Below are 22,111 nucleotides of genomic sequence, written 5' to 3' on the forward strand. Positions count from 1 at the left end.
TAATTAGATGTCACCGTCAAGATACATCTTTATACTAAAGAAAATAGATACTCTCTCAATAAAATTTAACAATGCTATATAATAATAATAATCTTATTCAAATAATAAAAAACCATATTTTAATTCAAATATTTAAGTTTAAATATAAGTTAAATTATAATATATTTTAATATAAAATGTATAAATATATATATAAAATTTTAAATAATATAATTTATAAAAATAATTATATAAAATTAACCTTACTAATGCATGAGTAAACGTTCAATTTCTAACTAACTTTATTATTAATAATAAAATCGTTAATATATTCGCGCGTAATTTATACTAAAACTAACTTTATTATTAATAATAAAATCGTTAATATATTCGCGCGTAATTTATACTAAATAATAATAAATTCATTATCATATTCGCGCGGATATTTAATTTTAATGTAAAGAGAAATAAAATCAAAAATTAAAATTGTAAAACAATTTTAATTTTATACTAAAAATTATGTAAAATAAAGGAGGGTGAGAGAATAAGAGGAATAGAGAAAGACTGAACATAAGAGAGGCGGAGACTGAGACTAGACTATGTGACTGGAAAGACCATACGCCGCGCTGTCTGTGTAACGGTTTCTCGCTCCGGTAACTGCTTAGATCTTCTTCGTCTTCATCATCTTTAATCTGTTTTCTACTCTCTCTAATTTCACATGTTTTTCTTTCTGTTTGGTTTTACGTAGAACTAGAACATCCCTTTGAACTTAGAGAGTTTCTTCCATGGAACAGGTTAGTGAAATCGGGTTATATTTTTAGTTTCTCTTTGTGAATATGAAAATTTGCTCTGATTGTTTTCCCTGATTTTGTGAGTTTTTGCAGTATGAGAAGGTTGAGAAAATAGGAGAAGGTACATACGGTGTGGTGTACAAGGCTAGGGACCGTGTTACCAATGAGACCATTGCTTTGAAGAAGATTCGACTCGAACAGGAAGATGAGGGGGTTCCAAGCACTGCCATAAGAGAGATTTCTCTTTTGAAAGAAATGCAGCATCGGAACATTGTTAGGTATTCTGATGAGTAATGTGTTGGATGCTGATGTTGTAATTGATGCACTAAGCAATGATATTATGTTTGAAATTAAGAAGATTAGTGTTTAATGTGAGGTTTAGAGTCTCAGTGTGTGTTTTTCTTGTGCTGTTTCTGGTACATTGATGTTAGAGTTATAGATCTGCACTGAAAACTGGTGTTTGACGTTTAAGTTATGATAGCATAAAAAAGAATTGATTTGATTACATACACTCATCTATGGCTCTGTGATTAGTTTGAGATGGCTAAACTAGTGTATGGTGATATCAGTGATAGTTTATGCTTTGGTGAGTTGCGTAAGTCTTTGTATTTTCCTGGTGGGTCAATCCATATGAACAATGCTGTTTATCTGTGTGATTATTCTTGCAGGGCTAAACTAGTGGATGATGATATCGGTGATAGTTCATGCCTTTACGAATTGAATATGTATTTGTATTTTCCTTGTCAATCCGATGCTGTTATGAACAATGCTGTCTATCCGTGTGATTATTCTGGCATGGCTATAAAAGTGTATGATGATATTGGTGATAGTTTATGCCTTTACGGATTGAATTTGTATTTGTATTTTCCTTGTCAATCCGATGCTGCGTATGAACAATGCTATCTATCTGTGTGGTTATTCTGGCTTGGCTAAATTAGTGAATTATGATGTTGTTGATAGTTTCTGTCCCTTTCTTGTGGCCAATGTGATAGTCTAATTCCATTTATAATGTTAAAATTAGGATTGGATGGCACAGGGAAACCTGTTGACTTAAGTCTCATTGGATATGTTGTTTCAATTAGGTCATAGTTCATACGTTGGTGTCATAATGTTATTCTGCTTCTTTAACTATTTGCTTATTGAGTTATGGTTGATGGCAGGTTGCAGGATGTTGTGCATAGTGAGAAGCGATTGTATCTTGTTTTTGAGTACCTTGACTTAGATCTAAAGAAGCATATGGATTCATCTCCGGAATTTTCCAAAGATCAACGTCAAGTAAAAGTGTGTGACTTACTACTTCTGTTCTCTTTAGAAACTTTCAGCTTTTTTGTGACTACAAAAGTAACTAAGTAGCAAGAAATACAACTCAACTATTGATTGAATGTATTTGTATCCCCATGCCTGTCTCTCTAAATGAATCAAATATGATAGTCAATTGTGATTTATTAACATTTTGGTTGGCAACATAACTATAGCTTGTCAAAATGCAGGGGCATACATATTATGCATGTCTCTTGAATTTTGTTGTGATGAATTGTATGTTGGATTGTTGTTGATTGGTATGACTTTGTCCATAATAGTTTCCTATTTATGAAGACGAGTGGCAGGTTGATTAAGTTTGGCCTTTAGTATGTTGATTGGGCCTGCCAAATGCTTCTGGGCTTGCTTACTGAAAATGAAGTAGGATTATTTGTTCTTTTAATTACTGAAACTGAATCGTATCTGATATAACTAATGAAGCACGGATATGTCGAAATCTCAGCCGAATCGTATCTGATACGCCGATACATTGTGATACAACGCCGATAGGTATCGAAGGAGTATCTGAATTTTTTTATTTTAAATGATAAATTAAAAATTCTGATACGGCGGCGATACGGCTCCAATATGATGCGGATACATGACTCTTCATTTTTATAGGTCATTCACTCACTTTTTAATGGTAGTTCTCTTTAATACTCCCATTTAATTTTTTCCTAATACTTGTCTTTTTTTTTAAGATGGGTTTTATTCCTATAATTTCTTACCAATTACCGATATTTGAAATTTAATTCAGATTAATTATTACTTTCTTTTTACATTTTATTAATATTATTTATAAAGGAAAGTTTTAGATTCGTCTGCAAGTTCCTTTCTTCATTCTTCAAATCTTTTACATTTTTCAGCAATCTAGTATCGTGTTAAAAATTACGTATTTGTTTGATTTTTGTTAGACTGATGTATAATTTTAATTTTTATATATGTATCTTAAACGTATCGTACCCTATATTATTCAATTATTGACGTATCGTTGTATTGGATACGTATGGTATCCGATACTCGTATCATGTCCGTGCTTCGTTGATCATAACATATCTATTTTCTATTTGGTAGCATGTTCCAATATTACCTACATTAGTTACAAGTTGATTAGAAGGAACTCTAGTCTTCTTTGCTGGTGCAAAGCATCACATGACTGTAAAAATAATGTATTAGTTTGCATCTTTTGTCTTTCATTAGATTTTTGCCCCCCTTTTCATTGCCTGCCTCAACTTTGAAATGAATTATCTGCACTTGAGCATATCAGTATTAGTTTCCCTTCCCATTTAATTGTGCATTTTTTATCACGATAAATACTTCTACCTTATCACACATCACTAATATAAATGTATTTTATCACGTATTGGAAAAGAAATGATCTAATCATAGTGGCAAAGTGGACCAATTAATTTGGAATTTGAATTGTTTAATGATGCTTTCTGCAGATGTTCCTCTATCAAATTCTCTGTGGCATTGCTTACTGTCATTCTCATAGAGTTCTTCACAGAGACCTGAAACCACAAAATCTGTTGATAGATCGCAGCTCTAATGCGCTAAAGCTTGCAGATTTTGGGTTGGCTAGAGCATTTGGAATTCCTGTTAGGACATTTACACATGAGGTTTGTGTGCTGCTACCTTATGTTGGCTTTTGGAAATTGGTCATCTATGGAGATATTAAAAAATTGAAATTAATGGGCTGATGCACAAGAATATAATTAAGTACGCATGCTTAACTTTAATGTTTGAATAATTTAGAACCACAAACTTTAGTCGGAAATCTTATTGGTTTATATTGGAATTTCCGCTTTCACTGCAGTCCTTCCCTAGTCGCCTAAATTGTGGCATTTGGATGCCTTTATTGCAGCCTCCAATACTTTCATTGTGTTGGGTTTGATGGGGTGGATTTAGTCCCACATTGTTTAGAGATATGGCCTATGTTGTGTTTATAAGTGGGGGGCAATCCTCACCTTACAAGTCGGTTTTGTAAGGTTGAGTTAGACCCAACTCAAATACTTAGATGGTATTAAGAGTGTGAGAGGGTGTGTTAGGATTTCTGCCTTCATTGTGGTCTGCCCCTATTCGCCTAAATTGCGGCATGTAGCTTGTATTTATTGCAGCCTCCAACGTCTTCATTGTGTTTGGTCTGAAGGGATGGATTTAGTTTCACATTGCTTAGAAATATGACATGTGTGTTTATAAGTAGGGACAATCATCACCTTACAAACTCGGTTTTGTGGGAATGAATTAGGCCCTTCTAAGATGGTATTAGAGCATATCCTAGATTACTTGTTGAGTTAGGGCCAACCCAAATTCTAAGATTTTATAATGCTAAAGCAATGCAATAGATCTTGTCAGTTTATCATTTCTTCTCCCTGACTATAATTTGTTATCTGTTGGACCTTCCTCCTGGGTATCTTATTATTATTAAATTGATGAAGAAATGATGAAAACTCGTGTAGGATTGTTTGGTCAGTCGAGAAGATGATTGTGGCTATAGTAGGCCACTGGCTAGTGAGAAAAGTCTCAAATGGGGGGTAGTTTGATTAAAACCGGTAAAGGGAGACCTACATAGTTAGCAGAGAGCAGTATAAAGACCTTTCTGTTGATGATTTTGCTATAATGGTCACTGACAGAACCCTATGCCATTTATTGACCCATTTTGTCAACTCACCTCCTGGGAGAAGGCTAGATGGCTGCTGTTATTGATGTATTATTTGTCTTTCCCCGTAATGGATTGCTAATTTTAACACTTCTTTACCAAGATAATGAATTTAACTCCCAAATTAACTTAAGGAAATCGTTTCATGGGAACTGTGAAATAGTCTGTTTTATGTTATCCATCTAACTTATGTTGAAATTATTGCCATTCTTATAAATTTAAAAATTTAAATACATGAAATACACAAGTTAGTGAGTTCTACAAGTAAACACGGTAAGCAAGAATCCCTTGTTGGTCCTTTTTGTCTTTTGCTATGTGTGTATCAGGCCAGGTAGTCTATATTTCTTTCAAACACAGATACTTGAAGTTATCTAATTAAAAGATTTACAGAAGTAGATTCTTTAAGAACATTAAAATCTTTTGAAACTGTATAATGGTAGATGGGATTTTATAACTTGATATTGATTCCTATTTTTACATTGTGGTTTTGGTGATTGTTTTTAGGTGGTGACACTATGGTACAGAGCTCCAGAAATATTGCTTGGGTCCCGTCATTATTCTACCCCAGTTGATGTTTGGTCAGTGGGATGCATATTTGCAGAGATGATAAACCAGCGACCACTTTTCCCTGGGGATTCTGAGATTGATGAATTGTTTAAAATATTCAGGTATGTAGCTTTTTTGCCATAAGTTTTACAGTTAATTAGATATCATAGAAAATTCTGTCAGATACAAATTGGACAAAGAATGCTTCCTAAATCCATTAAAAGTCTCTACACTTAAATTGGAATTATGGCTCAGATGTGTACTGGGATTTTCCAACTGTCGATTAATCTTAATGATTGTTAGGTTACAAACTTTTCCAGGTTTTAATAGTTTAGAATAGTCTTGATAGGGATTCTGATGGAAGGACCTGAATACTGTATGTATTACTTTGATAGATGAATGCAAATAATAAGTGGTATGAACTTTCCTATGCCTGTATTTTACATTGACATTTCTCATAGATTTAAGACCATTTGCATTTGGTTGGTAGTTATGAGCATGGTAGTCAAAATCGCGATCGTACGATTTTACGATCTTGCAACTATCCACCGTGCCAGAGGATGATCAGAATCGTTTTTTGGTAGGCACGGCCAGAATCGCCGTGATATCACGTGAAAACGGTAGAATCGCCGTTTTTGTTGAAAAATTCCGTTTTTGTTTAAATTAGTTTTGCAATCTGAAACGATTCTTTTCAGCCTAATAACTAGGATAAATGATAATAATTAAGAGTAATTAATACTCAGCCACCAAATAATTATGAATTTATTCAACTTCCAAAAATATATTATGATTAGGGTAACTTCCCAAAATATATTTATTCATTCCAATTTATTCAGTTAAATAAAGTCGTTGTCTCACTCAATATTTCATTCTCTATCTTCTCTTTCACGGTTAAAATAACCTTTCATTCTCTATTAAAAAAAAATTCAACCTTTCTCCCATGGCTTCAAGTTCTGCTGTTGGAACTTTAGTTGTTGCGGTGCTTTCACTGCTCCCCCTGCTGTTGGAACCTTTCTCCCATTTTCTTATAAGTTTTCAATTATTATTTGCTACTGTTTTGAATGTTGTGGTGTTTTGGAATTGTCTTGAATTAGTTTTAATGAATATTATCCTATGAAATTTCAGTTTTTAAAAGTAATTTTAGTGTTATTTGAATTTTATTTTTATACTATGTAGTGTCATATGCATATTATTAATCTATATGCAAAATATATGTGAATTTTTAAATTTGGTAGGATCTTACGATCCCCCGATTCACGATCTAATTACCCCAACCCGATCTTGCATAGGATCTCGAGTTTGACTACCTTGGTTATGAGGATACAATTGGAGTTTGGGCTATGTTTTGTAATCTAGTTTTGGGCTTTATGACAAAAAATGGGCGAACCTAAGGAATACTTTTAGAGATTCGTAACATATTTTACTAGAATTTTTCGTTAATGTTTTGTGATCAAAGTGTATACTCTCGTTTCAAATTATAGCTCAGAGACCATTATACCGCCGGAATTGCAATCTAATATAATGCAGCCAATATATTTTTTCTTTCAAACAAGCATGTAACAAACAAATAAACAGTACATAATGTCTGCTTATAATCTTATACATTGTTCCTTATATGAAGAATCACGGGTACACCTAATGAAGATACATGGCCTGGAGTGACTTCATTGCCTGATTTTAAATCCGCCTTTCCCAAGTGGCCATCTAAGGTAATTAAATGCATCTTTAACTCACATTAAATAATGTTAGGATTCCATTGCCATGTTTAACCTTATTTTGTATTTTGCAGGACCTGGCAACTCTGGTCCCAAGTCTTGAGCCATCTGGTCTTGATCTGTTATCTGTAAGTGACAGCATAAAATTTGATACTTTTTTAAATAATGAAGAAAGAAAATGTCTCGATTACGGTTATAAAATGAAACCAAATGTTATACATATTTTGCTATCTATGAAGAGGAAGTATTAACTGTGACAGCATCAAATATGCTATTTTTTTAAAATAATGAAGAAAGAAAATTTCTTTACTACAGTGGTATAATGAAGCCAAATGTTATATACATATTTTGTTATCAATGAAGAGGAAGTACTAACTGTTATTTTAGAACTAGGATAAAACTAAAGATCCACATTCAAAGCAGTTAGAAAAGCTTAAGTATTAGATGGTAATGATTCTCATAATGTTGTAGATGAACACTACCTTTATTTGGCAAAACAAAACAATGACCAATTGTAGCTGATTTCTCACTATTCAGATTTGCATGTTTTATGCCCTCCCTAAGATTGTTTTCATTGATTTTAACTGGTTCTTACATTAGTATATGGATGCGTTGTGTTGTATTCCAGAGTATGCTTCGCTTGGATCCCAGCAGAAGAATTACTGCCAGGGGCGCTCTTGAGCACGAATACTTCAAAGACATTAAATTTGTCCCCTGAAGTCCTGGCTTCACTGAAGAGGTGTCTATATTATTATGTGTAGCAGTAATGGGTTTTTGGCTCAGAAATGTGTGCTATCCGTGCTATTTTCTTCAATGCTTTGGACTGAGTAATATTTTATTTATTGGTTCTTACAGATATTTTTTTATATTCAGCTTGAGTGTGATTATATTCTCTATTATTTTTTTGTTGTCTTAGTCTCAATACAATGCAACCAGCAAATTCCTGTTTGCCTGATGTACAATATTAATAGACATTGCTGAATGGTGGTTGTAGTAGAACAAATGGTTACTCCTGCTGGCATGGAGCATGTAAATTTAACATACCTGATACGTTCTTGTCTGTAACTTGCTTTTATCTGCAGATTGGGTATTAGATTATCAATAATATGCACAAACTGTACTAGTGACATATCAGAAAGTATTTTTTATTATAATAAAATGGAATCGTTGCATTGTTGCAAATAATTGTTGCGTCACGGTTTTAAAATGGGAATGAGAGACAAAATCTCTTTGTATCGGAGATCCAAGATGAGGATGAGAAATAGATTTGAAGGAGGGGTCGAAATGTTGTTGACTCCCGCCCTTACACCGTGCTGGTGCTTAATCATTAATATGTTTAGATGCTTTGCATATTTGGAAATACTGAGTGAATTGTTGCAAACCCCTCTAGAAACAGGTTGAATGAGAAAGCTTGAAGCATAGCCTCCACTTCACCATCTTCTCCATGAAAAGCAGTGGGAGCTTTTCATTAATGCTGGTCATTCAAACTTTGATTCTGCCGAATGAATGCCGTAAAAATATATTCCCCACCATTCAACAGATGGGATGGGTTGATTCTTAACCCCACAAACTAATACCTCTAGTAGTTAAATGTTATCCATTCAAGGTATAGTGCAAAGAAAGTTTAGATATTTCTCTTGAACTTTAAATATTGTTTTGAAAATATTCTCATACGCTTACATCATGTAACTAATATTTGCTCGATTTAATGAGATCTTTAAATGAGTTCAAGTTTAGTTATCACTTGATCAGTTCAAGTTTACAAAAAACTTATAAATCCCGTTTAACTTTGCAGTTGTAGTTACAATATACTTTCATCATACAAATAAATAACTTTTTAACTATTTGTAATTTTTTATTAAAAGAGTCTCATATTTTATAAGTGATGACTGTCTTTAAAATCTAATTTTGTAGAGGTTGGATTAGACTCAATACATATTCAATAAACAAATAATCATCATTTGAAAAGAAAAAAAAAATCCTTCCTTGATTTTCCTAACAAAAAGATCTTCTTTAATTCTTAAAAAAATACTACTAACTCCCTCCTTAAATATAAAAACATCTCAATTTACAACGTATCAAATCTTAATACCTTTGTTTTCATGTATATCTCGTGTATCTAAAAATTGAGCCAAAAACTTGTTGGTAAGAGTCTCTTTCAGTTTAACTAGAGATCTTAGGTTTGAACTCAATTCTGAACATGCGAGTGTTAAGTTCTTTTGAGAAAGAATTTTGTCGTTATTGTGATTCTCACCGACTCGAAAAATTAATCTCTACAGTTGCACGCAAATGATACCCAATTTATATATAAAAAAATAGAGCCGAAAAGATTAAAGTCCAATAATGGATGTATCATATATGGCAAATAATATCATTAATCAAATTCATACTTTACTTACCCTAAAAACCAAACATAGGATATAACGAATGATTTTAGGCTATAAATAATGATCACACCCTTATGATTTTACACTACATAACTGATAATAGGCTATAAATAATGGTCACACCCTTATGATTTTACAGCTTCTATCAACACATGCATGAAATACTATGCATAATATATAATAATCGAAGTATATATATATCTTAAACACACTATGATGAAAAGTAGGAAACTGCAGCATCATTTCTAGAAGCTATCCCATTAAAATTTGAGTACTGATCAACATAACCACCACCATAACCATACCCTGAATGCACTATACCATGATCCTGATCCACCATCATCGACCCATTTGGTTGATTTTGAACATTCACCTTCTTCCTTTTCTTCTTCTCATAAGCAATTCCTCTAGCTTTAGCTTGAGCATCTCTAACTTCCCTAAGATACAATCTCACAGCACGTGCTCCAAAAGGGTTCATCTCTGATGAACCACCGTTCTCTTCGAAAGCAGCGCGTAACCTACCAATAAGAGCATCAAGACTACCCCAAGCTTGTTTCAAAGGACAAGGACATGGACCTGGTGGATGTGAGTTTCCAAAATAAGCACAGTTTTCAGAGTGAACTTTGGTTTTTCCAAACTGATCCAAGTAACGAAGAAACTCGAGAACATGTGCACCACTGCAACGTGAGAGTGTTAATGGTGGACGATGGTTTTTTAGGTATTGACCGAAAGTGTTCCAGTCACGTCTCTTTTGTGACTCGTACCTGCTTAGTGGTGGAGCAACAGAAACTCGCATTCTTTGTGAAGTTATTAACTCTTCACTATGGTTGCTGCTGCTTGAGGAGGAATTTTGGCAGCCGGAGATAGCGGCGGAGGCGGCGGCAGCCACGGCAGCTGACATATCAAAGTTCTGATGAATGATGGTTTGAACTGTGATGCAACTTACCTTTTAACCTCTAGTTTTGAGCTAGGTTATGTGTGTGTTATTGAGCTTGATCACAAGACGTTTTTGTTTTGTTTTTGTATATGTTGAGATAAGTGTTTGTATATGTGTGTATATATAGGTTTTTTTTTTAATTGTGGTTTGAGATATTTGATGTGTAAAAGGTAGTGTTATTCAGGTGGGTTTGGTTGGGATTTGTCTAAAGCTAGCTAGCTGGATGAGAGAAGTTAAAATTCGGTGATTTTGAAAAAAGTGTTTGATTTTAGAATTCATGGCATGTGGTCAAAAGGAAAGAGATAGGAGTTTGGTGTGATTTTGGTAACATGGATCATGGGTGGATACATGGATCTAGTAATGAAGATGATGATAATTGGTTGAAATTCTTGGTCTAGTTAACTAAGGTTATACTCAATCTTATGGATGTGAAGAAGAAAAAAAGGTGAGTCTAATTTGGGAGAGGTGACGAGGAATTTATAAAAGTTAAGCAATAAGAATAAGAGGATTTGAGGGTTGGGATGAGGTATAGGGTATATAGGGGGTAGCAAATTTCCTAGCTATAGGGAGACAAAAGAGGGGTCCATGCATTAGAGACCAAGTGATGACAGTTTGAATACCACTTCAATTAATCCATCTCAATCATTGATCACACCCTAGTTAATTGACTTTTAATTTATTTAGTTTGTTAATTTCTTTTATGTCTTCTTTATATTATGCTTTGAAGTGGAGAAGAAAAGAAAGGTGGGGGAAGTTGTTTTGGCCTACCTCTTTAAGTAAAGTAAGTAGAAATAATACAATTTATACCATTGGAGTGGACAGAAAATTGTCAATTTGCACTTGATAGGTCTATTAACCTAAGATTAAAGGGTTACGCGGGTGCCATGGCAACTGTTTTCTGTATAGCATGATGGCATGAATTAAGTTCATTCACAAGTCATTTTTTCAATCTTAAGACTAAATAACTGTAGTGCACTTGGATTGTACTTTCCAAACTTCAATCATAGTGTGGGGTGCATAAGTTATTTGCATCCATGCATAAACAATACTCCTCCTTTCCGTAATAATCAACATTTGAGATTTTAATGCGTGTATATATATGATTATGGTCATTTTGTAGTCATTAATGACCATGTCTTCTTTACTGAGTATGGTCATTATGGTTATTCGTGGTCTTGTCTTAATGTCTGAGCGTGATCTTTATGACCATTAACGACTTTGTCTTCTTATTTTTGAGTTATATTAAAAATATCAATACACGGCCTCTTAAGAAGGAAGTTTAGTCTCTCAAGCACGAGGTTTGAAAGGGCGGAGAGATTTAAGTATTAGAGCCTTCCTCAAGAGGTAAGTTTGGGCAAGCAGACTCGGTTGTCAGGGGGTGTTCCTGTTAGACTTGATCTAGCCAATGTTGGGTCATCTACACCTCTGCTTAAGTTGTCGGCCATTTTACCATCCTTGATTGCCCACACTTCTCAAGAGGTATTCGCTTCCCTCTTTGAAGAAGATCTTGCATATCTCTAGAATCTTCCTGAGGTAGAGAAGATGAAGCTCTTTTATGAGGTGACTTTTTATGCCTACCAGACGACTTATATGTTCTCTCTGGCTGCTGCTGGTCAGGGGTAATGTTCTTTCACGAGCAACTCCTATAAGGAAATGGATACTTGGAAGGATAAAAGTTAGGCGACTGAGCATGATACAGGGGTGTTTCATAGTGATCAATATATTCTAAAGACACAAGGGTGTTTCATAAAAAGTGTGGCTAAATCAACAAACACAGTAAAAAAAACTATTTTTGAAGCCTTTTTTTTAATTAAAATCACCAAAAATGTTTTTGGAGCCTAACCAATTGACTAAGAAATTATTCAGTTAATTAGAAGACTTTTTATAATTGTTTAATCAATTAGATACTTGTCCTAATCGATTAGATAATGAACATTTGTGTCTATAATCGATTGTGACAATGTCTTAATGATTAGGTCATTTATCTCGGTTCGGTTTGTGGTTAACCTTTCAATTTGGGAAAAAATAATTGATTATTGCAACTACCTAATCAATTAGCTAATTGATTAGGTCATTTATCTCGGTTCGGTTTGTGGTTAACCTGTGCAAAATCTATGTTTATTTTTTAGGATAGCCAACTCAAAATTCCATCTTGGTTCGAGATTAGTCTGTGAAAAATCTTAGCTTGGCTTAGAGACTAACCACTCAAAGCTATGTTCGTTGTTTGACGTGAAGACTAACCATTTCATTCCTCAGTTTGTTGTTTGGTTGGAAGTTAGTCTGAAACTTAATTTCCTATATTTAAGGGGGTTCATGGGCTTGACCTTCTAAAAGCTCTCAAACATTATTTGATACTCTCAAGATCAATTCTTGTGGAGAGGAGTAGGTTATTTCTTTAAGACCGAACCTCTATAAATTACCGACGTCATTCTCTCTTCCCTTAACTCTTTCATTTTCCACTTAATTTCTTTACTTTGTTTTTTTCCGCCGCATATTCAAAATTTTTTGATAAAATATTTTCAAACTCTGATTTAGAAAATGATTTTGTTTTAGACTATCATTTTTACAACTGCCACAATTCACCATTTATCCCTTGTGTATGGAGTCACGTGTCTAACAAAGGCCTTAGACAAATTACATACGTCTTTATAAAAAATTGAGACCGCTATGGACAAGGTCAATAAGTCCCTGAGTTGTTTTGACAAAATCACGAAGAATGTGGAAAATTCCTTGAAAGAGTCTAATGCAACCTTGCTTAAGTCACAGAAGACTTGGAGAAAACTTAGAGGAGATTAAGAGGTAGATTAAGGCGTTGGAATCATATAAAGTCTCCTTGCATGATCAATATGTGAAACTCATTTAGATTAGATGCAACATTATGCAAGCTTCATTTGATAATTCCTTGAATCAGGTAGAGTTTCTCTATGCTGACATAAAGATTTCAAGAGAGAAGATTCATGTTAAGCAGGAAGTCATAGATGGAAAGCTTGTCCCCTTTTGGTGATGCTCTGACTTCTTAGACGTCTTTTCCTTGTTTTTGAATTATATGACGCAATTGTGTTGGTTTTCCCTTTTTGTAAAACATTTGTATAAGCCTTTGACCCTCTTATTATACTTTATACTAATTAATGAATGAGGTTTTTGTTTTATCGTTTGTCATGGTGCAGTGTTTTTTTATTTTACTTCATGTGGAAATAAGTTAGGTGATTTTGACTTAAATGAATAAAACATAATGGTATTTCATACATGTTCCTCTTCGCCCCATTTTAGGGTCGATGTCCTTGTTTTTATGTGACCGTTTTGGGATAATAATCCAGATGGCTTATTGGATGTCTTTAGGGATCAATCTTGTCCAATGGTCCCATCCCACTTCCTTGTTTCTAAGTGATAACTTGGTTCGAGACCGACATGATTAGTGTCACCATTCTCGCACTAGACTAGCTAATTTCAGTGGGACTTAGCCTTGAGCACCATCTATATGTTCTATGTTCGGATTTTATGGTGTCTTTATGTGTGCATCACCTTCGCGTTCCAAGCTCGATGCCTTTAACTCGTGTGCCTCATTCGTGTTCGAGGTTAATGGCTTATTTGGAATTTTCTTTTTATGGTACACTTCCTACGCGTTCTAGGGTTAGTGTCTACACAAATAGTTCAAATTTTACCCTGTTATTAACGCCAATAATAATTGAAAACAAACCTTTGGTAAAAATATCATTTATTTAACTTGTAATGTGTAAGTTTACATTGGTGATATTTTATATAAGAATATGAATTTAACATAAAAAATGACTTATTTGTAATAGCAATTTAGCTTATTTACCTTCCATGTTATTGCAACCGACTCTCCATGGAGAGTTTATAGGGTATAGGCCCCTCCGTGTTGAACAAGAGACTCCAAACACAAGAGGGGACGAGGTGAATTATGATATTTTGATTTCAAAAATCGATTTGTAAAAATGCTTTGATTTGAAAACAATTTGTGTTAGAAGAGAGAAATAAAATGAGATAGAGCAGCAAAATTATTGAAATGAGAAGAGACTGAGAAATAAACAGTTTAATAAAATAAATGAAAAAAATAAAAAGAGATAGGGATAGAAACTTCACACATGAGATTATTCTGATTCGACCTAAACTACGTAGCCTACTCTAGTCCCTAAGAGTTTCCTTTTGAGATTTTCAATCAAACAAGCTTGATCTTTTCCCTAGGTTCAACCCAATAACCTTTCACAAACATCTTTAGATTTTGCACGGGATCAGCCCAATAAACTTTTACAAACAACCTTTAGCTATTGCATAGAATCAAACAAAACAACTTAGAGCTTTTACAGGGATTCAACTCAACAACCTTAAACCAAGTTTTTTACAAGTTTATATTATAACCTTCAAATCAATTATAAAAGATGTCACAAGAGAAGTAAACTTTTGAATAAACAATTACAACACAACATCATCACAACTCTGAGATGAAGCTTTTCACTTTCTCGGCACTAAGGCAACTCTAGTGAAAAAAATTATAAAAGAATGAGTAGTAAAAAGATATGAGGGAGTTATATTCTGAAAACGGGTGTATTTTGAATTGAGGAGAATGCTCCTTTATATGAGAAGAATTTAACTCTAAAAGGCAACAATCCATGGTATTTTTAACGCTTTAATCGATTAAAAGCATGTTGTAATTGTTTATCTTAATCCAAAAAGGAAATTTTAAATGTTGAGGTCACTTAATCGATTACAAGCTCTTTTAGTTGATTAAGACACATTACACATTATTTTAACCTATTAGAATAAGGGATTAATGGTTTAACCAATGTATGTTTGTATTCCTAATTGATTAAACTAGCTTTTTAATCAATTAACCAATGTATTTGCTCAAATTGGTTTTAAGAAGTTTCTTCAAAGTGATGAGATCACTACAACAAACAAGACCTTAGACAGCGCTTTTTTTAGCCTTAGACAGCGCTTTAAAGCGCTGTCTAAACCTCCGCTGCTAAAGGTTTAGACAGCGCTTTTTTAAATCTTAAAAGCGCTGTCTAAGCCCCCCCCCCCCCTTAGACAGCGCTTTGGCCAAAAGCGCTTTATAAGACCCTCTTATTTTAAATTTTTTAGGTATACCTTAGACAGCGCTTTTGAAAAGCGCTGTCTAAGCCCCACCCCCTTAGACAGCGCTTTGGCCAAAAGCGCTTTCTAAGACCCTCCTATTTTAAATGCTAAAAGAAAACTCATGGATTCTCTAGAAAAGAGACACTTTTTGCCTCCCACGCCTAACAAGGGTATTTTGGGGTTAAAAAGTTACTATATTTTTCAGTAAATATTTTGTCACTGTTTTTTCCATCATATGCGAAATAGAATTACAATTTATATTCAAAAAGAAAGTGAGAGAATTAAAATGAAGTACATATGTAATGTGATTAGATCCATGTTCAGATTATGTCTATAGAAGTTAAGGTGGAGTCACAATCAAAATGACTTTTAAGTCCAAATTGTTATTTTGATATTGTTCTAATAGTACTATCTTAATTAATGACTTAGTTAATTACTAACTAATCAATTAACCTCTACCAACTATAGTACTACTCTGAGGGGTGAAAACGTAAAGGACACGAATCTAAATAAATGTCTGAGATTGTCTTACACAGTAACGGCATGGCCCCCAAATGTGTAGAGAATGTTTATGGCCCCAGTAAAATATAGCACCATTTTATTTGGACCCGAGTGCTTAACTCCTTCCATCTAAATAATAACAACAACATATAATCCAAAACCTTGTCATTAGTTAATTAACATTGCTAATGTTACTCTTAAAATATTGTACATAATTAAGATTCTGATAATTATATATGAATTAATTAATTACCTGACCGTGAAGGATTGCAGCAATTGTTAGATACCAAGCAGTGTAAGTGGTCATAACAAGACCCAAAAAGGACCAGATTCTGTAGTTGTGAAATGAGGGAATAAAGACAGTGGTTGCACAACATGCTCCGAATATGTATGTCCAAGTCCTCTTGTCCAGATTATCATTTATGTAATATATATTGCTGAAACAAACAGACAACATTACTTAATCCATTAAGATAATATTCATATTCATTACTTAAACCCAATGAATCACATAGATGCATGTGATGTGTTGTTTACTTGCTTCAACAAGTAATTTAATTTCCATAACACCGACCTTAGAATAAAAGTCTATCAAATGCTGAAATTGTGTAAGTCTTAGGTAAGTTATTATCAATGTCTACGTATCAGTGTTAGTGTCGTGTCTCGTGTATGTAGCAAATAATAATAAAAAGTAAGGATAGATACCTTGCACAAGCTATAAGTTGGATAACAGATCCAAACAGAAGAAATATGCAGTTAAAGGCCAAGCCGACGTTTCTCCAGTGTTTCCCTACTAAAAAAAGAGAAAATCAACACATAAGCTTAATTTCATAGATACAGAAAAGTATTCCCTACTAAAAAATTTTAATATCACTGATAACAACATGTGTTCTTCTATAGATATCAGATTATGGCCTCCTTGAAGGTTGTAATGTAATTCATCATATCTTTTGCTCTATAAGAGAAAAAAACTTCACAAGTTGTATAATGAGTTTAACATCTTAGTCCAGCGTCGCCACTGTATTCAATCAACGTTTCTTCAACTTAGTCATGTATTAGATCTAGGATGTTTATTCAACTTCGTAGCTTATAAGCAACGTTAAAAATGCCAAGTGTTGGCTGGTTGCATACAATTTTGCTATGCGTTGACAGAACATGTGAAGTATAACAATAGGGAGGGAGAACATTAAGAGGTTAGTGACATATTATCTGCGTTCAAAACAAAAAACATCTACATATCTAATGGTGGTTCACTAAGTGCAGTATTTTCAGCTGAAGATGGTTCAGTGGCTGCATACTCATCATCATTAGCAAACATATCAAAATCATCAGCACCAGCCAAAGGTGGATTTGTAGTGTCCATGGGTGTGCCTTCTCTTCTTGCTCTGGCTAATTTTTCATATCCTTCTGAAAAAGAGAGACTGTAAAAGGCATAAGCATTAGCAATTAGTACTCCTACAAAAAGAGGTGTCGTTCCTTGTAAAGCTATATGTCGATATCATAATTAATGAACATGCCCATAATATGAACATATGTAGAAACATGGTTCAAAAAATAGTTATATTGTTATCATAAACTATAATGATATGGCATCATATTTCATTTCAAAACATGGCCATAATATGAACATATGTAGAAAATATATTAGTATAAGTAACAGTATACCTTACCAGCTTTAATATCTTACACTTTACGATCTTCCTTTTTCTCAAGAACTATCAGTATTCTTACATACTTCATCAGAAGAAGTAAGACAAAAGTAGTACCAAATATGCGATCAAAACAAACCCTAAATTCAGTACCAATCCTGAAACAAAACAAACCCTAAACTCAAGATTGTATCTTTCGTCTCGTGAATTACTTTTCTCTTTCTCATAAAACTGGACGCAAATACCATACGGCTTTGCGCGACACATCTAAATTTAAAGATCGGAAAGTGGAGCGTCGATTTTGGTTTCAGCAAGTGTTTCATTGGTTTTCTTATTGTTCGCATCTTTGTCGTTGGAGATTGAATCTGATAGGGGTTTGGGTGAGGTGGTATCTAGGGTTTCGAGAGGGTTTTCCTCAGTTGGTTTGGCGATGGTAGTGGTAGATCGATTGGAAAGATAAACATCGGTGGAGGTGATAAGAGAAGATAATATGGAGGTGATAATATGGCCTAATATTAGAAGGAGAATAGAGAAAGAAAGAAGGAGATGAAGGGGTTTAATCGCAGGAGGGAAAACAAAAAGAACTGAGAACGAAAATAGAAGTCTGAAATTTAATTTTAATTAGACCTTAGACAGCGCTTTTGTGGAAAGCGCTTTCTAAGATATGCGTTAGACAGCGCTTTCCAAAAGCGCTTTCTAAACCCCCACCTTAGACAACGCTTTTGGTTTTAATTTTTTTTTTAATTGAAAGACTTTAAACAGCGCTTTCTCAAAAGCGCTGACTAAGGTCTATATTTAAAAGCGCTTTCTAAAAGCGTTGTCTAAGGGAGGGTCTTAGACAGCGCTTTCTAAAAGCGCTGTCTAAGACCCCCCCTTAGACAGCGCTTTCATTATTTTTTTAGAACATTTTCCGTGTTTTATTTTTATTTTAACCTTAGACAACGCTTTCTTTTAAAAGCGTTGTCTAAGATGCGCTGTTAAAAAACCTTTTTGGCGTAGTGGATGTTTGAAATACTTTTCGTGTTTGCGTGAATTGAATTAGTAGCTCAAGATTTATTATTGTTTCATTTATAACTAAGTGGTAAAAAACAAGATAAAATGCTAAACGTTTGATCAAGAAAGATTTCACAACTTTACAACTTCAAATTCACATCTTCACAGCTCCAAGTTCTTCTACTTGATTAAAATTTGTCTAACATTTGATTTAAACTTTGTTTAGCACTTTCAATTGGAACTTGAAACACTTTATCTCGTGCTTTCTTATTTATTGATGAGACTTTATATGTAATCTTTCATGTTGAGTTTTCATCATCAAAACCATTGAAGATCTTACTTGTATAATACATAGAACCATGTTCTCACATATAAAGAGAGAATACTTTACTCACATGAGAGTATATTTCTCTTCCTTTGTCATCATCAAAAAGGCAGGACAAAAAAGAAAGAGGAAAATATAAACAACACATACAATCCAATAATATCTCAAATAGAAAGGATGAGTTACTTAATAAAGATGAAAAAATAAGCACATAGAGACATCATCTAGCTTTGAGACTAGTTCATTGAGTTGAAAATATTTGTCGACCTTCTTCATCTTGGTTGATGTTGAGTTTTAGATTTTTTTTTTCATTTCACATTCCTTCCGTTGATCTGTTTAAGGATGCCTTCCTCTTTTGAGATTTTTCATATGTTGTTCGCCAAGATGACGATCCTTCAATATTGTCCATTCTTTAGGTTTTTCATCATATTTGTCTTCTAAGATATATTTTCTTAGAATATCTGCATAAACAAATAACTCTATCTCTAGAACCAATATGAGGTTAGTTCATCAAAGGTAACATGAATGAACTTTTCTTTAGTCATGGTCTTTTTGAAAAAGTTTTAATAAGAAAAAGATAAATTTTATTTTGGAGTTTTAAAGACATTGTGTATAGAAGAATTATACAATACTTCATTACCTTTGTCACACAACTTACTAAATACTAATTAAATTGTGTTATAAAAAAATCAATAAATAAAAACAACTCAGAGGTAGGATTATGACTCTTATCAATAGTTGCAGATCCAACAGATTACCTTTGTTGTTACCATAAGAAGAAACTTATTCTCTTGTAGGAGTAAAATAAGATAACATATTTATATCTCTAGTCATATGATTTGAACAACCATTATTAATATGGAATTTTGAGTTCAAGTTGTGAAGCATATTTTCATCACAATTTAACTTTTGACCTTTTGTACTCAAATCTTTTTTGACCTCTTCCGTTCATGGAATGCATACTACCTTTATGTTTCCGACTAGAGTCATGATTATTAAAATAAGATGAAGTAGATATATGTCTCATTTTATTTTCATGAAACTATTATATCTATTTGTTCGACCCTGCTTAGTGGGATAAGGCTTGATTGTTGTTGTTGTTGTATTTATAAAAAAGAGAAATAGGATAGACATTTTTTACTTTCATGACTTTTTCTAACAAAATAAAATATCGCAACATGGTCATTTTTATTATAATAATTATATTTTAAAATATTACGTTTGGAGGTTCTATTTGTATGACATATTTTAATAAAACCTTAGCATTATTTTTAGGTTCATAACCTAAACCAGCTTTGTTATAAGATTCTCTTTGATTACCTAGAATGAGATTCAAATTATCTATTCCTTTGGTAAACTTATCAAGGCTATTAGGTCGGTATTCAATTTTATTTCTTAAAACATTGGATTGTTTACACTTAATAGGTTTAACAAGATTCTCATGAGAAGGAGAAGAAGGAGAATAAGGATAAAAAGAGTTTTGAATTAAAATACTTTGTTTTTCTCTTAAGCTATCTATTTCTCCCAATAATTCCTTATTTGTTATTTCAAAGGAAGAGATAGCAATCATAGAGGTAGAAACAAGGTGTTTTGATTTACTTGAATCTCTATCTAACTTTTTAAGTAAATTAAGAAGTTAGATAACTTATCTTATTTTCTTCTTGGTTTTAAATGTAACATAGGTAAGTTTCTTCCTCTTTTTCAGATTCACCAAAGAAGTTCATATTGTTGTCGTCCAATGCATTATAAGCTTTTTCTGAAATTTTTGTGGTCTTTTGTATCTTCTATATTTCCTTTCATTCTCCGGACATTATGTATTTATGTGACCTTTCTTTTTGCAATATAAAAAATTAATAATGATGGTTGATCTTTCTTTACTTACTTCTGAAATTTATGAGTTTTTTTATGTCTTAGAAATTCATTGAATTTTGTAAATATGATATCAATGTCTTCATTACTTTCAAATTTGGAAATTTTTATCTTCTAACTCCATGTCTTTAGCCTCTATAAACTTTAGTGCTGGATTTTTCTTCTTTTTTCACCTTCTTCATTCTCAGCTTTCAATTTTAGTTGCATTTCATGTCCTGTAATTTTTCAAATAAGGTAGCTGAATCCATACATCAAAAGTATTTAGATTCATAAATCATATTGACTTTAGGTTTCCAGTTGCGGTTTAGACATCTAAGGACTTCGATAACCAAATCCTCATTTTGAAAAACTTTACCCAAAGTTCTCATATGATCACGATGTGAATAAAATATTTTTCCATATCCTGAATGTTTTCTTCATGTTTTATTCTAAAAAGCTTGTACTCATAGGTCAATATGTTCATCCTAACTCATTTTATGTCACTTGTAACTTCATGGGTAAGTTAAATGGTGTCCCACATGTGTTTTGCACGATTACATTATGAAACACATAAAAAATCATACATGCCTAAACCAATAGTGATGATTATTTTTTTCTTTCAAATTGTACTGCATCTTTTCCGTTATTTTCTTTGGTTCAAGCTTCCCACATTTGTTTTCCACAACACCATCAACTAGATGTGTAAGAACAAAAAGATAATTTTTAACAGCATTCTAAATGTCATGACTCATCCCCTCTACAAATATTCTCATATTTTCTTTCCAATAAGCATACCATTCTCCATTGAAGGATGTAGGCCTCTTTACTAAATCCTTTAAAGTAATTTCTACCTTCTGAGACGATTAGTCATATAACAGAACTTAGACTTTGTTGTCACTTGTTGAACAAGCAACTCCAAACACGAGAGGTGTGAATTGTGATATTCGGATTTCAAAAAATGGTTTGTAAAAATGCCTTGATTTTAAAATAGTTTATATTAGAGGAGAGAAATAAACAGAGATAAAGTATTAGAATAATAGAAATGAGAAGAGACGGAGAAATAAGTGACTAAATAAAATAAATGACAAAAATAAAAAGATTTGACTTACTTCTGAAATTTTGGAGTTTTTTTTATGTCTTAGAAATTCATTGAATTTTGTAAATATGATATCAATGTCTTCATCACTTTCAATTTGGAAATTTTTATCTTCTAACTCCATGTCTTTAGCCTCTATAAATTTTAGTGCTGGATTTTTCTTCTTTTTTCACCTTCTTCATTCTCAGCTTTCATTTTTTGTTGCATTTCATGTCCTGTAATTTTTCAAATAAGGTAGCTGAATCCATACATGAAAAGTCTTTAGATTCATAAATCATAGTGACTTTAG

The 22,111-nt window shown here is 33.1% G+C and overlaps 3 protein-coding genes across 3 annotated transcripts; 1 reads left to right on the forward strand and 2 right to left on the reverse strand.

Annotated features, from left to right (window-relative positions):
- Positions 1-493: 493 nt before the first annotated feature.
- On the forward strand, positions 494-8,118 carry LOC127100863 (cell division control protein 2 homolog 2). Its single transcript, XM_051038174.1, has 9 exons — positions 494-632; positions 728-773; positions 864-1,048; positions 1,931-2,051; positions 3,515-3,688; positions 5,233-5,396; positions 6,896-6,983; positions 7,064-7,117; positions 7,618-8,118. The coding sequence occupies exons 2-9, from the start codon at positions 765-767 to the stop codon at positions 7,705-7,707; spliced, it is 885 nt and encodes a 294-aa protein (XP_050894131.1). The 5' UTR covers positions 494-632; positions 728-764; the 3' UTR covers positions 7,708-8,118.
- A 1,184-nt stretch (positions 8,119-9,302) lies between these two features.
- On the reverse strand, positions 9,303-10,815 carry LOC127100864 (protein LIGHT-DEPENDENT SHORT HYPOCOTYLS 4). The gene has a single exon (XM_051038176.1). The coding sequence runs from the start codon at positions 10,275-10,277 to the stop codon at positions 9,588-9,590; it is 690 nt and encodes a 229-aa protein (XP_050894133.1). The 5' UTR covers positions 10,278-10,815; the 3' UTR covers positions 9,303-9,587.
- Positions 10,816-15,582: 4,767 nt separating this feature from the next.
- LOC127102626 (auxin transporter-like protein 5) lies at positions 15,583-17,274 on the reverse strand. The gene is made up of 4 exons (XM_051039973.1): positions 17,166-17,274; positions 16,617-16,701; positions 16,165-16,348; positions 15,583-16,040 (listed from the first exon to the last, which is right to left on the reverse strand). The coding sequence occupies exons 1-4, from the start codon at positions 17,272-17,274 to the stop codon at positions 15,939-15,941; spliced, it is 480 nt and encodes a 159-aa protein (XP_050895930.1). The 3' UTR covers positions 15,583-15,938.
- Positions 17,275-22,111: the final 4,837 nt, after the last annotated feature.

Source organism: Lathyrus oleraceus, chromosome 7 (genome assembly GCF_024323335.1).
Source record: "Lathyrus oleraceus cultivar Zhongwan6 chromosome 7, CAAS_Psat_ZW6_1.0, whole genome shotgun sequence".
In the NCBI taxonomy this organism is placed as follows: Eukaryota; Viridiplantae; Streptophyta; class Magnoliopsida; order Fabales; family Fabaceae; genus Lathyrus; species Lathyrus oleraceus.

Excerpts from the sequence above, each read along its gene's own strand:
- LOC127100863 (XM_051038174.1), top strand. Across the intron at positions 1,049-1,930 it reads CAGCATCGGAACATTGTTAG|GTTGCAGGATGTTGTGCATA; the intron begins GTATTCTGATGA and ends GGTTGATGGCAG. Across the intron at positions 6,984-7,063 it reads TTCCCAAGTGGCCATCTAAG|GACCTGGCAACTCTGGTCCC; the intron begins GTAATTAAATGC and ends TGTATTTTGCAG.
- LOC127100864 (XM_051038176.1), bottom strand. The coding sequence starts at position 10,277 with ATGTCAGCTGCCGTGGCTGCCGCCGCCTCCGCCGCTATCTCCGGCTGC.
- LOC127102626 (XM_051039973.1), bottom strand. The coding sequence starts at position 17,274 with ATGGACACTACAAATCCACCTTTGGCTGGTGCTGATGATTTTGATATG. Across the intron at positions 16,702-17,165 it reads AGCTGAAAATACTGCACTTA|GGAAACACTGGAGAAACGTC; the intron begins GTGAACCACCAT and ends TTTTTTTAGTAG. Across the intron at positions 16,349-16,616 it reads CAACTTATAGCTTGTGCAAG|CAATATATATTACATAAATG; the intron begins GTATCTATCCTT and ends TGTTTGTTTCAG.